A 17,436-nucleotide genomic window follows, 5' to 3' on the forward strand; every position below is an offset into this window, starting at 1 on the left:
GCATCCCTCACTTGAAGAGTCGTGCAATTTTCAAGATTCGTAGACAAATCGTTGGAGGCAACTTTTTAAGATTCGTGAAATATTTTGATTGATCACTAAGGATTAAACCTTACATGTAGCTACGTCATATGTAGAGTATATGGATATTTTTAATTGGAATTTCTCTTTTTTTGGGTTCTGCTTTTTCATAAAAAGATGGGCGGTAGAGTGGACGGTTGAGATCTACTCGCGTCCTCTCCGCTCCTCTCTGCCCCCGCCCAACACGCGGCGATTAAACCCTAGGTGGCTTAACCCTTCCCACCTCGTTATTTGTCGTAACGTCGTCTGTCTGTCTCTCTCTCTCTAGGGTTTCAAGTGCATACACCCGTTATCCTTCTCCTTGAGACGGATTTGGAGCTCCTCGGGCCTCCAATGGCGATCACTGACTACCTGGAGGGCATGAACGACCCCCGGCTGAAGCCACGCCTGCTGCGGTCGCTAGTGAGGGACCGCCTACCCGAGGAGAGCGGCCCCGCCCCGAGCCCCTCCGAGCTCTCATCCATCCTCGCGTCCATCAAGACCCACAGCCTCCTCTCCGAGCACGTCCCCGATCTCTCCGACGCGAAGCTGATCGAGGCCTGGCGGACCGCCGTGGATGCCTGGATCGAACGTGTCCTGTCATTGGCCTCCAGTAAGATGGTATGGGTTCCGCTGCTTTACGATTCCTCCTGCTTAGAGATACCGAGCTGTCACTTTTTACGAGGTACTATTTTATATCTTTGTGTTTAGGGAAAATTTTCCATGCAGTGGAAGGCAAAAATTGCGGATAAAGCAATTACTATTACTGGAAGTCTGCTTTAACAGCATAAGTCTTTTTGTACTGATCCATTCAACTTTGCTGGTGCCTGTCATTCGCCTTAAGATTTGGTGTTCTGGTTATTCGAGCACAGCTTTATCATGTTTGAATAGTCTAGTCAAGAATATCAACATTGTGATTACTTGTTTATGCAGTTTTAATGGTGAAAATTGAAAGTAATAGTTTGTTGCGTTTGTTGCTATTTAGCATGTTTCTTAAAGTTGTTGAGCTTTGGCTTCCGTTTATTCATGTAGATGAACATTTTCACTTTCATCTGCCCTTTTTTCTTAGTGGTTGTAGCCAAACAAATGAACATTCACCTAAGCTGCTTTCATTTCTTGAGTGGTTGTAGCCAGACAAACTTTGGGTGGGTGTATCTTTGCTTGGTGTAAGTTGTGAAGAGTGCAGCTCTGCTCGTTTCATGGCATCATATTCTCTTTGGTTCCAGAAGCTCCTGTTAGGTATACAGGTAATGCATCTTTATCGTGTCTGTTGGCATTATTTTCCCAAACATATTATGTTTTTGCCTAATTCAAGTTTTGTTTAGGAATCTTAAATGATTGTATGTATTGAATTATGGAGTCTCCCTGTTGTTTTTTCCACAGTAATAGATGTTTCAAACAACTCTGCCTTTACTATCATGTGGAGCATTTGTGATCTATTGGTGTTTTTGTTAGCATTTTAATAACTCTGCTAATTATTATACTTCAAATAAGAAATCAATATATCAACTCATTGCTTTCAGACATGTATTCATGTATGCAATTTTATAGAGGATACATCAAATGTTAACATGGAAAGCATATATTGCAATGGTTGTTTTACTTTTTTTTTGCTGTGAGCAGATACCATCCAGCTCCAGTTTTGTAAAAGTGGCTGTTTGTGCTTCCTTATCTGATTTTTTCATGAGGTTTGTTGACTTCTGAGCTCATATTTACTGATAGTTCAGACTATTGATTTGTTGTATATTCTTATGGATACAAGTAATTGAAGAACATTTCAGGTTCACTCAATAGCAGCACCTTCTTGTTTGTTGCCTCTTCCAACTAACTGATTGATTTGTCTTAATTAAATGAACCAGTTGTTGCATTGTTTTCTGACTTATGCTTGAATGTCTTCGCATTGGGCTGAACCAAATTGATCACGAGTCTTCAGATGTGTGGAGAGAAAATTCCATTGGTTGCTAGAAAAGAACTGGAACGTCATAATAAACCATTGGTTTTTTTTCTTTTCATTGTGGAACAGTTGAATATGCAAAATATGCAAAATGTTAACAAATTAATGACACATAATGAGAAAAAAGAATCTCATATTGTCACTTGTTGATTATGAAATTCTGATTTAAGTAGCACGAAGCAGGTCCAACAATGGATTTAGGTTGTGTTAGTGCAAATTTGAGGAAGCAGCAAGGTTTAGAAAGATAATGTAGGATGTATTTTGTATCTATGCATATTGTTGTATATTTGTCTTTCATCAAGCATTGTACACTTTCTTTACCTTGAGAGAGGATCCAAAAATTATCTTTTAGTTGAACTAATTCTTACAATTTTATTTGCATTTAACAAGGTTTGTTTGAGATAAAGTGATGCCATATTTCTCAAGGAAATGGTTCAAGATAGACTGGATTACATCTTACTAATCTTGGTTCCAAATATTAGGAATCGTGATTCTTATAAAGCTTCTGGATTATGGAAATTTGGAGTTTATATTTTATAGTTTTTGCAAAGTTCCTGCTGCAAGGATTCCAATATACAACCTTCATAAATATCATTAGTTTAGAACCATTTTAATTCTGACTCTGAACATTTCATGTACTCTATCTTTATTAATCTATTCTCAGTTTTTTGTGTTCTGTGATGTTTTAGTAGTTTTTAGGCTTTAATGAACCCATGATAGAGATCAAATGAGTATTAACTGCCACATTAGTGTGTAGCCATATAACCAACAATTTACTGCTGGCCATTAATACTTATGGAAATATTTGTTCAAGTCTAACTTAAATCTTTCTTCACAAAGAGAGGTTAAGATAAAGCAAATGTCATACACTTATGTGTTTCTTGAATAAAGAAGTTTAATGTACTACAGACATTTCCTCTTGATTCTGTCTACTCTGTCTATATTTTCTTATTTTTATTCGATTTCTCTTGGCTATTTGTTTTGTGTACCTCTTTTGCTTCGGTTCTTTATCTTAATTGCCTACAATTGCTGAATCCTGTCAAAATCAGTCCTGAATTGTCTGATCTTTTATGGTATCAATTTTGATGCCTTCACAGTATCTTTTTGGACAATTGGGATATATGAGTATGATTTCTTGCCTTTCATGCTAAGCTTGGTATGGTGGGCAACAGTTTGAATGGGCACCCACCATCAGGTTGCCTTGGAGGTGTTCAGAAATTAAGTTTACTAAGTAATAATCCATTTGGTGAAATCTAGATGAGTAAATTGCCTTTGTGAATTTTTTTGGTAATATTCTGTTGACTGCATAGTTCATATTTTGCAGACTTTGTAAATTGTATGCAAATTGTACTGGTTATTGTTACCTTAATCTCTCATACAATTTGGTTTTTATGGTGTCTTTTTCATGATTCTAGTTTTTTTTTTTGTTCTGTTTACGTTGAAAATGCAGTTGATATTAAAGACATTAACTTCCCTCTGCAGTCCTGTTTTTCTAAACGATATTACGAATGTTATGAGATTAGGTTAACTGGTTTTTCAAACTTGAAGAAAGATGCAACAAATCTTTCTGGGAAGGTTATCCTGCTGGTTCTTGAGTTGTTGAATGAGAGTGAATCGGATGCTGTATTGGTGAGTTTCGTTCTCTTAGCAATATAACCGTCTTGGTCTGTAGCTGCTTGCTAGGTAGTGAATTTATGGTGTGAATTCTACATCCTTGCAGGAAGGGGTGCTTGATTTGTTATATGTCATTTTAATGTTCTTTCCTCCTGTGCATCGTCACTATGACAATGTGAGTTCACTTTCTGGCTTTGTTTTGTGCTTCTTGATGGTAAAATATATTCCTTCTCTGTTAGTCTTCTTTCATGAATATCAGGATCTTGTTTTGTGTGTGTGTGTGTGTGTGTATATGTATATCTTGGTAAATTTAGTTTCATTTTTTTGTTCTGGGAATTGTTATAGGATTCACAGTATATGTCTTCAGGAAAACCCTCATTCCGAGCACATCTTTTTGAGCAATGACACTCTTGGGAGGGCTGAGATGGTCATGGGCCTCAAGCAATGAATCTGAGACTATTTGCCATCCTATTGCTGATTAGTGCTGGAGAAATGAATGATATCTATAAACCAGGTCATTGCAAAGTGGTGAAATGAATGGGATCTTTATGTCATGGCTTGAAATAACATCTCCAACTGGGTGGTTTGAAGTTTGAACTTACATGTTGTAAGTGATCAATTAGACTTGGTTTTGTGTCTGTTAGAAAAGTGTTTTAGCCACAATTTTGGCTTGATATAAGTGTGTGCTAAGAGAGTTGGTTTTAACCTGTTAAGCAGTTTATAGTGTTTTTCCTGTTTGGAAGAAAGAAAGTGTGGTAATAGAGGGAGAATGAAGCACTAGTTTCATTAGGTAACATTAGCAGCTGCATATGGTAAATAAATTGGGAAGTTAGGAATATGTCGGGTTCATATGCAACTAAGAATAGATGAGTACACGGAGGAGAAGCTTGTATTTGCATACATGTGTGAAAGGAAGGTTGGACTGTTGGAGTATGAAATATGAGTTTAGAATGGCTTGGACCTTTCATGTTAATGAATAAATAGCTTAGCCTACATCTCAAGTTTCAGTTAAAGGAATTATTCTACTTCTGTTATGGCTTTTTTGAACAAGACTACAGTAAGACTGCTAACTAGATAAATATCATGACAGGTAGAAGCTGCTCTGGTATCAAAGATTCTTTCAGCAAAATCCAATGCAGATTTATCGAGGGTGAGTGGTGATGGTGTTTGCTCTCTCGCTGTCAACACTCTCTTTTGCTTAATGTTGCATTCTTATGGTCTTTTTGTTCCCAGATACATGGTTTTTCCTGTTGCTTGTACAATTTACTTTTTTTCTTTTTTCTTATTTAGAAAAAAATGGTTTGTTGTTGTTGTTCAGAAAATTGCCCATTGTTTGGCATTACTACCTAGGATAAAAGGTGATGAAGATAGCTGGTCCATCATGATGCAAAAGATTATAATAGAGATAGATATGCTTTTGAGCAATGCCTTAGAAGGACTAGAAGGAGGTATACCAAGCTATTGTTTATGGTCTATGAGCCTTTTTCTGTTTTGTTTAACATATCATTTATTTGGTGCAGAAACTAAAGGTTCTACTGTTGTGAGGCTGTTAATTCCACCAGGAAAAGATCCCCCTTCTCGATTGGGGGTTCAGTCAAGATTGAGAGAAGCATCAGAACTACCAACAAAAATGTTTCATGAATTGATATTCCCCACAATATCTACTCTGATGCATTGTTGCTGCTTGATGCTTACCAATCCTTTCCCTACTCAGGTCTGATGCTTATTCATTGTTTTTTCACTAGAGCTACTGGAGCATTGTAAGTTGTTTGTCAGATAAGTTCCTAATGTTATTGCTGATGTGTCTAATTTAACAAAGGTAAGTGTTCCTGTTCGCCCTTTGGTTGCTATGCTTGGGAGAGTGCTTACGGTGGATGGTTCTGTACGTGGATCCTTCATGCCATTCACAACTGTCATGCATCAAGAACTTATCTGTGTTGAGCTTCCAGCGCTGCATTTGGACACTTTGGATCTTTTGATTGCTGTTGTTAAGGGAGTACGAAGGTAAGGATCATCTGCATATCATTGTGGTTGTTGTAGCTTATTGAACGAAATTTGAGTACCTTAAGTTTATTTAGTGGGTCATACAGCAACCAAATATCTTAGAAGATGTTATTTGCCCGGATTTTAAAGCTGAATGTAGATTAAGCTTCATGTTTAGCTCAGCGTTGTGGAATTATGGCTGATAGGATGATTCAAGCAGTTTCTTTAACAGTCAGGAAACTAGCTTTCTTAACGGTTTAATTTCTTTTGTTTTGATATTTACCTGCAGCCAGCTTCTACCACATGCTGCCAATGTTGCACGAATTCTCACCGAGTATTTCAGGAGAGCTACATTGCCAGCTATAAGGATAAAACTGTATTCCGTTATCCAGTTATTGCTGATCTCCATGGGTGTTGGTAAGTGGCATTTTCCAACCTCAGTGGTATTCTCTTCTTTTTTTTGCAACATTTAAAATCATTATTTGTCAAGGATTGCAGCTGAACAATCTTGGGAGATAATATTTACATTTAAATGTGTAGATTTTTCATCATGGTTAATTGTTGTGAGCTCCATACACACTGTTCAGTTTGGCATGTTCCTTTTATGATTGCCCAAAGACAGCCAGAAGACATGCTGGAACTGGATTTTGTTACTCCTTTTCCCCACTTGTATCCTGGCTTTTCCTTCTTTGGCATCAATGTACTGATCTGTGCTTGTGGCACATATTGTGCTACGTAGTGACTAACCAACCTCCATACCATAAAGCTCTAGTCTCTTGATCTAGAGTATTTGTAATTTGTTTTATTATGCTTGCCATATTTTGCCAACATCGTCATTTGTCAGGTAATGAATACCACTTTGTAATCTAGGTGTATTCCTGAGTTCTTTACAAAGTTCTTTTTTTTCTTTTTTGTTATGTTTGTTGTTTCCTTTTTATGTTAACATTAATTAGCAGTTATGCATTAATCTTCACCAGAACCTTTTAGGTGGTGCTACTCTTTAGATACTTGTCCTATCAAATATTTTCCTGCATTTCTTATTTGTTGTTCAACATCTCTGGGACTCAATAAGTAACAGTAGTCAACCCACTATGAACTGATTAAATTGCATACCATTAAAAGTTGGGCTATCATTCATCTGTATGAGTTGACTCAGAAGCTTCTTGTGTATGTTTTCCATTTTATGATGTATAAGTCTACTTCTGGAAATTGCAACTTGTTCAAGTGAGTTATTTTGTATCTTCTAGATTGTCTGACGTACTAGAAAAAGAAAGCTCTTCACTCAAGTTTTGGTCATTGATCATGAATTGTTTCTTGCTTTCTTGCATTGAAGTTTGTTTTCAGTGCTTCCTGAAACCTGAATAAAAATGTTTTCTTGTGATGTAACAGTAGCAATATAATGTTTGGTATGTGTCTCTGGCAAGATATCTCAGAATACTTCCCTCAAGCCGGCTAGCATGTTTTCTAATAACTCATATCTGACCAAACTGATAAAGGTCCTAATGCTTCTTTAGTTTGACAAATTATTAGTATCACAGAAATAATTTCTTTTCGTCTTGAGCATTGTAAAATTTGGCATGTTGGCGTGTTCTCTTTTTTGACATTCAAAAATATATGTTTTTATTATGTTTATTGTTGTTTAAGTAAAAATTACCACCAATTCAGTTCTGTTCTTTTAACAGAATGCAAAATTGATGTTTCTGACATTTATGCTCTTGTAAGATCTTTATGTTTGTGGTTTATCTCAAATTGGTCACCAAATAAACTACCTCTGTTATGATGATGACTAGTGAAATGCATACTACAATACACTTTATTAGCCTTTCCTATTTCTTTTTTTCATAATGCTGCTTCTGTGTTGTGTCTCCACCATCTCTGCATTGCACTATGCAAATTCCTATTTGTTTTCTGTGCTTCTGTTCACAAATACAAACTTAATTGTAGTGTTGTACATTTAGTGGGAAGAACAATTTCACAATAATGTTATATGTGGTGGGGCAATAACTACTAAGACTTTTATGCATGGTATGGTATGTGATACAAAACTCCTATTTTAGTGAGAGCTGTTCTTGCTTTGCGCATCTACGACATGCAAAAATTAAAACTAGTTTTGTATGTTATTGTATTTCTGCTTATGGTAATTAGGTTAAACTCTTACTAATTTGCAGGTTTGGGTCTTGATCAGGAATGGCTTTGTACCTTGCTCAAGAATTAATCAACAATGCTTTTGTTGATCTGATTGATAACCCTGGAAGCAATGCACTTTTACCCAGAAAGCACTTGTCAGATGACCAGAGTTTGCTGCAAAGTAGCCTAAAGAAGAGGAAACATGCTTCTGGATCAACAAGGCAACACTCGAATGGTATTGATAGAGAGAGAACAGTAATCAGCATCAAACCAGCCACTCCTCTTTCTGTAAAGATAGCTGCCTTGGAAGCACTGGAAGCTCTTTTGACTGCAGTATGTCTTTCGACACTAGTTGACTATATTGCATATACTTGTTTTACTATAACAAGTTTAATCGATTACGAGCATATTGCTGCAAAAAGAAATTAATCTTGTGAGCACATCATCCACTTTCCAAAAGTTCCTGTTGCATCAGAAATATGTTTGCTTTTAGAAATGTGTTTGCTTTTGTACTGTGTCCTTCCAAAGGCACCTCTTTTTGGAATGTATACTACAATTTGGAGAAACAACAGACACCGCAAAATAAAAAATCAAAATTTTAAGTTTATTCTAAAAAGTTTTTCTTTATCTTTTTAGCTAGTTTGATCTGTATGCAGGAAGACAAGAGATTGTTAATCATGTAAGGGATAAAATTTTGAAGTTAATTATAGAGACTGAATTTTTTTTTTTTTTTCTCATGGGTTGGAACCTTAGAAATAGTATGCATTAAGCTTGATCTCTTAGGTGATGACATTCAAGAGATGAGTTTGTACATTCCTAGAAAATCCTATATTTGATATAGCATGTTGCGTAATTACCTGCAAGTGCTATAAGCTCTTTAGTAATCTTATATGATATATGTTTTTCATGAATTCCTAATAAACCTTCTGGAGTCTAGGGCTGGCAATTGTTGATGCCATTTAAAGTGTATTGCTTTTAAATGAAAAGGAATTTTTTTTCCCCTCTTATAGATATTGACATGACTGTGCAATATTAAAATTTGCTGAGGAATGAACCTTGGAGGATCATTTTGAGTCGTTGATATTTGTTGTGGTGTTGGGTGCTTTTTCATAAATCAGTTGTAGAGTTAATTTTATTCATAACTATTGACATGTTTATTGCAATATTATATTTGTTTCATACTGATTCTCTGTGGTTAATTGTCTTCAAAACTATTTCTACTTACATGTTTATGGCAATCTCTCAAATGTTTCTCCTTCCCAGGGAGGTTCTTTGAGATCAGAATGTTGGCGGTCAGATATGGATATGCTTTTGATAAATGTAGCGAAAAATGCATACGATGTGAGGTCATATTACTATAAGTGTTTGGATGCAAATGTAGGGTCAACAATTTCCCGAGAAAATCTCCAGCTGGCAGCATTACGAGCTCTCTTAGCATCTTTGCTTTCTCCATCACATGTTCGCCCTCCATACTTGTCAGAAGGACTTGAACTTTTTCGCCAAGGTAAAATCATAAAGCATTTGATGTTTGTCTATCCCCAAGACATGGGGGTTCAGATTTGTGAAACTGATAATTTGTCACCATTTCAAGCATGATTATAGTACTATCCTTGTTTACATTGGTGGGGTTTCCTATATAGTCTTCTGGATTATACTTGGATGGTAGTTTTAACTGCCTGTCATAGCTGTTGCTTCCAAAAGGCCTGGGATTTCATTGATTGATGATTCTGCTTTTGCAGCTTCAGTTTTAGGCTTCCTGTGTTTGACTAATAGAATGTTTACCATGAATGTGGCTATCACTTCTCAACATTATGAGCCTGATAAACAGGACTGTGTACATTGTTTCCCATTGAAAGAGTTGGTCACTTCTTGAGCCAATGAGAGTATGAGGTGTACTGCTAAGATAAAATGAATTTGCCAATATGTCACAATGTTGGTAAAAAAAATGATGCAGTTAATAATTATTGAAAATTTGATACTACAATGAAGCTATCTGATAAGTACTGGTCCTGGATACAGACTGAATTGAGTATAGTAAGCATTTAGTAGTATCCTTGTTTTGCAGTTGGTCACCATGCATGGTCTTATTCAAATACACTGGCTTCTAGTTTCTTGGTGCACCTGATTTTTCCATTCTGCCGAATTAGTTTATTATTAACATTCCACCTGATTTCTAGATTCTCTGATTATTTCTTCTGAGTGATATTCTGCCTGATTGCCCAAAATATGTTTCTCGTCTTTCATTATTGTCATGTGAATTTCCTGGGGATTGGGAAAATTTTGCATGTATTATTAGGGAATTAGGACATTGATGACAAAGAAATAGACAGTACTACTAATTCTGCTCTTTTCAAGTGTTTTTGTAGATGGCTCATGAGTGTGTCATTATGATATTAGAAGCATCTAATCTAGGTGTTAGTACATTTAGTTTTCAGGTGAACGATGCCTGGACAAACCCCAGGTATCTCAATTGCAAGAAAATTGACAGAGACTTGGAAATTTCTAGTACCTTAACCTGATGTTCCTAGTCTCCGCTTGCAAACTTCACCAGTTATACTCATTGCTTACCAACTCATTTTTCATCCAAGCACATGTGGCTGTTCAAGTTTAGTGAATGCAACATGTTTTTGCAGGAAAACTGGAAACTGGAACAGAACTTGCTGTATTCTGTGCACATGCATTACTGGCCTTAGAAGTTCTTATCCATCCCCGAGCCCTTCCTCTAGTTGACTTTCAAGTTTCCATGAGCTCTGCACTTGATGAAGGTTTCATAAAAACATTCCCAGGAAATACGTTCCGCAGCAGCCAAAAACCAAACATTCCTTATTTTCCAATGGGCAATCGAGGAGCAGCAGAGGAAATGGATGAGGACGATGATGATGATTTGTTGAATGGCTGGCTTGGTGCTGGTGAAGAAGAGCAACCTGTTCAGGGTTTGAACATTTCTATGGGAGAAAAACATGTAGGGGTTGATTCAACTAGAGGTCATGAGATTATTGAAGGAACCCAACAACCATCGAGGAAGCATGAAGTGGAAGCATCATGCCCGAGCAAAGAAGAAAATATGGTTGAGTCAGACAAAATGGAAGAGCTTAATTCAGGGAATAATGTTATGTTGCGTACTGACAGGACTGCTCCAGATGAAGGTGAGGCTGCCATCCGCGATGTACCCGGGGATGAGATGGCTCATGAGAATAATGATGTCAGCATGTCCAACACTGTCGCAGGTGAATTTTCCAGTAATTTAGGAGCTCTAGAGGAATTGGGAACCGTTTCGACTGCAACTGCGGTTGCAGTTGATGCGTCTAACAGCTTGGATGTCTCTTATAAGCAAAAGGAGCCAATGCTTGCTTATGATTCTGATTCAGTGTCCCTCGATTCACTACCGGATATTGTTGATGCAGATCCAGATACAGACTAGCTATGTTATCAAATTTTGTGGGTTTACGAGGGTAATGGCCTGTATCTGAGGATTTCCGGGTAAAATCTCTTCTTCTTTTACAATTACATAGCTAACTTATATGATTTCTCATGGAAGCAGATAGAATGGCTCATCATAATGCCCTCTACCTTTTTTCTATGCTTGAGACTCCAAGAAATGGATGGATACCGAGCACCATCTAGTAAGAGAAGCATAAATCAAGTCTTCTGGGGATTCCGAGGAACAGTTTAGAGGGAAACTGCCCTGATAGTTGCTGATAGGAGTTGACAGATAAGACTCATGATTTATTCTCATAGTTTGTGGTGATTCCTACAATTGTATGTAGTTGAGATTTTTGAACGTGTTTGATTGTTGAAAATTTTGGAGGAAAACATCAGAGCTGGTTTTTTGTGCCCTGCATGCATGGAAATATAATCACATGGCACTGCCGGAATAAGATTACTTTAATTATCTTTTTTCTTATTGCTTTTATATTGTTTTTTGTTTCAAAATAACCTTTTATAACACTCCTTTTTAGGTTTCGTTTTTTTGTTTATCTACGGGCCATGTCCCAACGATTACAGGATTACTCTTTCTTGCGACGAATCCAAACCATTGTTTTCATATGAAGCTTTTTCATAACCCTTTCGTTACCATTGATTTTTTTTTATTCATAATATTTTATAAATAAAACTAAAAATATTATTTTATTATCTATAATCCTTGTATCATTTTTCCGTTTTCATTTTTTTTTCCTTCTCTCATAACTCTTTATTTTATTCTTGTGGATGTTTGTAATTCGTTCGATCCTTAGCCCCCCTCGATATATATAGAGGAGAAGGATAATAATAATAAAAAGTGTATTTACGTTCATTTATAATATAAATGAGATAGTTTAAATTTTTAAAAAATAATAATAAAAATAAATAAAAATAAATAAATAGTAATATCCTTGTTCATATTTCTCTAACCAAATGGAGTCGTCGAACTATTAAACTAAATCGAAGTTTCGACTACTGTTTGGCTCGATTCGATTTAACCCAAAAAAATCGTTTTTAGGTCTTAATTCTACCATTTCATTGGCCGAGGAGCTATGCCGCATCGAGCGGTCCAGATTTATTCATGAATTCTGATCTCTTTTAATCACATGCGACGCACGTGCCATGTTATGTTGGCTCTATCTATAAATTTGGGTTTTAGGGTTTCAACTTCCATCCTCCGTCCGAACGGGAGACGAAGCGAGCGCGATCTAACCAGAGGCCAACGGCTGCGATGGTTGCTTGTCCTGGACAGATCGCTCGGTTCCCTGCTTCTCCTTTCCTTTTAGCGTGCCGCTCTGATTGCCATTACACAGATCTTTTTTTATTCACTCTGTAAAATCTCTGCTGCCAAATCTCTAATGTTTCAACGATACTATCGACATGATTAATGAGTATGATAAACAGGTACTGGGGGCATTTGCACACATATGCTCTCAGAAAGTATCATACTACATGTTTTGATACATTAGTAGACTATGCAAATCATATCAAAGAGGACGGCAAATTCTTTATGTCTCATAGATATGCTCGCCCTCTGGCTTTCTCATTTTCCACTGCGGTTTTGTTTTCCTTTTTGTGCATTATGAATTGCCAAATGATGTTAACGGGTTTCTATTTCTCACGATGGTCATCTGAGACGTCTTTTTGGCGTCTAGATTGATGATGGAAAATCCTTCTGATGGTCTCTATACTTGTTTCTGAGATTCTGTTACGCCTCCTCCCGATCACTGGCATGATTGGGGAAGGAAACATTTTTGTAGTTATTGCAATTCATTCTTTTGTTGATTTAAGTTTTACTTATTTTTAAAATTTTCTCAATAAATAGGCACTATGAGGAAATGCATTCTTTCAATCTGCAAGATCAACTGATCAATGAGCAGAAAAAATTAGTCCTTTTCATTCTGAGTGCCTGATTTTTCTTTGAATTGTTTGACTTCTCATTAACTTAGTTAACATGCTCATTAGATCAGCTGAAGGAGGGTAGATAAATATGGGACGTCAATTAATATGACATGAGTAACATATTTATTACTCTCAATTGTGCTCTTTGGTTTATTTTATTTGTCATTTCAAGAACCAAAGTCCTCTTTTCCTAGATTTAATTTGTCCGCTAATGATCTATGGGAGTTCTGCTTATGCCTCTGTTCATGACAAGGAACTATGTTTTTGGCTATTATGATCCTGATGGTGAGTACTAGGATTATAAATTTATGTGCATACATTAGTTATGACGTTATTATTGGTGTTAGATACTTTAATCCTGACATCCAAAATCTAATTTAAATAATTTCTATAAAATCATCCTAATGTTGTGTTTTAGTTGTACCTTTCAAACAAACACCCATCAAAGTGAAATCAATGTTATCATTTATAACTATAATGTGAACAATATGGAACAGTAGGACAAAAGTTTGATCTTAGTTAACTAGAATGTTTCTCTATGGTGTTCACTTATAGGATTCTGTATCTTTATTAATACCATACATTAACTGTCTATTTGTTCTCCAGATAATTTCTCACACTACAGGTTCACTTTTGCTCCAGATAATTGCTTTGTTGCATCTTAATTGAATCATGTTGTAGGAAAACATGTTTTCATTCTGATAGTCTCATTTCCCAGGTTAGGAAATTACCTCTCATTCATAATTGCCTCCAAGAACATCCAGACAACTTTATGATTTTGTTTTGGAAGATCGTATTGATTCAGTAGACAAGCGTCTTTTGACTGCTTGTGCGGTGGATGCCAGAACCGATATCAACATGATGTAGAACATATCGCCATATGAATTTTATTTATGAGAATGGAGCTGAGGAAATTCTATTTTACAAGTTCACTCTTTTGACAAAGAGAAGCATTTTTATTACCAAGTATCACTTTTCATGTTTGGATGACAGCATCACGCGACAATCACATATCAGAAGAAATGGGAACTCAAAATCTCACTTGCTCAGTCGACTGTCTCCTCCTCGAGTAGAATAAGCAAAAAAGATCATTTTACATTGAATTAAGCCTTAACTACATATCCATGTCCTGAGGACCTCTTTTGAATGTGTTTGCAGATTGCAATATGATGTGAATGGGATTCTGCTTCTGATGATGGTCATCTGAATTGCTGTATCTTGATAGTGTCTAGATCTTTGTGAGTCTACCTTTTCTTCTTCTTTCACATGTCTGTTGTAAATTGTATTTGCATCTATCATGTCTTTGTGAGTTCATGTCCTGAATGATTGTTAACATGCATTTTTTACTTATAATTACTGAATACAGAATGATCTCTTTCAGATTTCCATCACCAGATTGTAATCTCAAACAACTGTTCTTTGTCAAATCCAACTCCTTGTCTGCGTGTTGGTCTTTTGTTCCACACTAAAACTCGCAAGAGTTCCGCTGAATCGAAATGCACGCTACTGCTGAATTCGATCCACTAGCTGCAGTTCTATTAAATTCGAGTGTTTCTAAGTGTAATTGGATCGGATCTTAATTTGATTTGGCAGTATGTCATTAAGCTGTACGAGCTCTCATTAAGCATTAATTCCTATCATCAAACCGAGTCCTTTGTTACGGCACGACATTTAAAGCTGTATTCTACGATCGTCGAGACTATTCATTGCAATCACACGTGGCTCGAGATATGTCCTCCTCGCAGCCCTTCCCGCCCGGCTTTCAAACGTGGCGGGCTGGCCTAACCAACTGCCTTCTACCTGCTCTTGCACGCTCCCGACTCCTTGTATTGCTTTGTTTCCTCTCCAACCAAAAACCCTAGCGGAAAAGAGCGACAGCGAGAGAGAGAGAGAGAGAGAGAGAAGGAATACCTAGCGGTGGCGATCGCGATGATCAGGGAGGCAAACATAAGACGCCATCGGATGGGGAAGGCAGGATCAGGGCTGCTGTTCCCCGTCTTCCTCCACGACGCCGTCCTCTGCTCCAGATCGGCGCTGTCCTCCTCGGCCCAGGTGTGATCTCGCTATGATCCTTTTTTCTTCTCGTCCTCCTTTATCCTTCATCTTTCTAGATCTTTTCTGTCGTTTATCCATCTATCATATCGCCGATTCCTACCTTTCTTTTACCTTTTAATTGGTTGGGATGTGCGCTCGCAACCATCATTGCGACTAAGCCATTACCCTCAGAGAAAGAGAGGGGTTCGATGAGAGTTCCGATGAATTGGCGGGCCTCATCGGCGGTCTCCGCCGCTCCTGCGGCCCGGTCGTCGACGGCTCGCCTCTTATTTGGGTTGGCTGATCAGATTTGAAATTTTTTATTTTTAATCATTAAAACCTTCAACTCTTTATTTATTACCAAACATTCTCAAATTTTAATGAATTATAGAAAACTCTTATATATTCATTTTTCGATATCTGTTATAAATTTTTGATATAATATAATATAATATATTTATACTTTAATTTTTTTCGAATAATCAATCGATCGATTCAACGATCGATCCAACAATGATCGAGAAGAGAAAAGCATAGCATTGCATTACAAGTAGAGAAACCCATGGTTTGATTTATACAAATGCCGAGGGCAAGTGTGTTCCGCTCAAGCTTGCACAGGCCATTAGTCCCCACGTTCCTCAAGTGGCAGGTTGGAGAAGATGAGGCGACTGCAGACCGTATGACCGCATGTTAGAGACTGCGCCACTCTCTCACATGAATTAAACTATCATAGATGAACTAAATAGAACCGGATTACATAAATATTTTTCTAAGTTGATGTCGGTCGGTTGCCTGTGGAGGGAACAACTCGAGCCAGACCGAGAGAGAGAGAAGAAAAGGTAGAAAACTTGTACAGGAAATCCATGGCAAGTCACCGCTGCTACATCTACGTCCTACCCCTCAGACAAGTACATTATCTATATAGAAATAGATATGTAGTGGATATGTAGATGTGGGGATCCTTCACTAGAGTGGGGTATCTCCTCATGACTGGAGCAGACTCCGGATGATCTCGGCCTCGGCGCTGTTGTTGTCCATGGTCGCCATGAGCGCCGAGAGGCGGCCGCTCAGGTCGTCCACCTCCCGGTTGAGGCTTCTTATGTAGTTGCACGTCTCCTTCAGTAGCTTCGCCGCTGAAGCCTGCAGCACGGAACACAGACACAGAGGTCAGATGTGGCAGTGAGGAGTTGGGTCGGGGTGGGAGGAGAACGTCAGTCTGGTGCCCGCTTACCCTGCCGCCGCCTCGCCGGCGGGCCTCCGGAAGGAGGGACTGCAGCTTGGAGATGAGCTCATTGATCTCCTCCTCGGAAACCCTCGACCTCCTGCTCGACATCTCGGCACAATGGAAAAGGGAGAGCGGTGTGGGAGAGACAAAAGGAAAGAGGGATGGAGGGCGAGCTTTATAGAACAAGTAGAACAGAGAGTTGTGTGAAGAAGAAGCATTATATGGAGAAAGGCCATGGAGGCCCAGATGTTCCCCCGCTGTTTCTTACCCTGGTCCCACTCGGTCACTCACTCCCAACTTGCCACGTGTCTGTAAAAAAAATAATACCCTTGTCTCTTCTTCCTCCTCCGGTCTTCTTGCTGTCCGAGCCATTAATAACCCGAACGTTCGCAAGCCTTGTAGTCCGAAGATGCCTTGTGAGCTTGTCTCCCCCCATGTCCCGGAACGAGAACACGAACCTTGTCGCGTCGTCTGGGGACCTGCCAAGTAACATAATCCGCAGCTACCATTGTATATTTCGACCCACGCTAGTAATTAGAATACTAATCTTGTGATTTGGCCGCATTCACCGAATGCGTCGATCGTGCTGATTCGCGCGCGTCGACCGCAGGACGGTGACAGGGTGGCCGGCGTGGTTGGCTCGGGTCCGGACCGGTCCGGCTCGGGACACCGCACGTGTCGGGTACGACGGCGAGGGCCGCGTCGACACCCCGGCGGTACACCCATGTGACCGATGCCTCGTGGGCCCCCGGCCCATTAAGGCGATCATGTGACTCGGTCTCGCCTCCGTGAAGGGTTTCCTTCTCCATCCCCCTCCCTAAGAAACCTCCACACTGCAGCTGTTAGGTAACTACATATCGAGTGGTTTCTCATGTGACCAGTTCTACTTTTAGGCACCCACATGGGAGGCACACAATGACCCTTTGTTCCACAGGAACAGGAAAGAGACGCAGTTGAGAGGGAAGGGCAAGCATGGGGCCAAGAGATTGAGAGAGAGAGAGAGAGAGAGAGAGAGAGAGAGAGAGAGAGAGAGAGTTAGTGCGAGAGAAGGAAACAGCAGTGCTACTATATGTGGAGA

At 38.6% G+C, this 17,436-nt stretch overlaps 2 protein-coding genes and 1 non-coding gene across 4 annotated transcripts; 2 read left to right on the forward strand and 1 right to left on the reverse strand.

Moving 5' to 3' along the window:
* The first annotated feature begins 287 nt into the window (after positions 1-287).
* On the forward strand, positions 288-11,639 carry LOC103986802 (uncharacterized). 2 transcript variants are annotated; one of them, XM_018828014.2, is made up of 14 exons: positions 288-678; positions 1,188-1,304; positions 1,681-1,745; positions 3,535-3,640; positions 3,732-3,800; positions 4,716-4,775; positions 4,944-5,073; positions 5,146-5,339; positions 5,445-5,629; positions 5,898-6,025; positions 7,794-8,068; positions 8,999-9,239; positions 10,369-11,187; positions 11,277-11,639. In XM_018828014.2, exons 1-13 carry the CDS (start codon positions 412-414, stop codon positions 11,154-11,156), a joined length of 2,625 nt encoding a protein of 874 aa, XP_018683559.2. In that variant the 5' UTR covers positions 288-411; the 3' UTR covers positions 11,157-11,187; positions 11,277-11,639. The 2 variants fall into 2 exon arrangements, with proteins under 2 accessions (XP_018683559.2, XP_009403178.2); XM_009404903.3 differs by having other exon boundaries at positions 10,369-11,639.
* A 1,379-nt stretch (positions 11,640-13,018) lies between these two features.
* Positions 13,019-13,109, forward strand: LOC135616026 (small nucleolar RNA Z162). The gene has a single exon (XR_010488255.1). It is a non-coding gene; the product is annotated as a small nucleolar RNA Z162 (small nucleolar RNA).
* Positions 13,110-15,974: 2,865 nt separating this feature from the next.
* LOC135613412 (transcription factor ILI5-like) lies at positions 15,975-16,522 on the reverse strand. Its single transcript, XM_065110442.1, has 2 exons — positions 16,365-16,522; positions 15,975-16,273 (listed from the first exon to the last, which is right to left on the reverse strand). The coding sequence occupies exons 1-2, from the start codon at positions 16,464-16,466 to the stop codon at positions 16,118-16,120; spliced, it is 258 nt and encodes an 85-aa protein (XP_064966514.1). The 5' UTR covers positions 16,467-16,522; the 3' UTR covers positions 15,975-16,117.
* Between the last annotated feature and the right edge of the window lie 914 nt (positions 16,523-17,436).

This window comes from Musa acuminata, chromosome BXJ2-6 (assembly GCF_036884655.1).
Source record: "Musa acuminata AAA Group cultivar baxijiao chromosome BXJ2-6, Cavendish_Baxijiao_AAA, whole genome shotgun sequence".
Classification (NCBI taxonomy): Eukaryota; Viridiplantae; Streptophyta; class Magnoliopsida; order Zingiberales; family Musaceae; genus Musa; species Musa acuminata.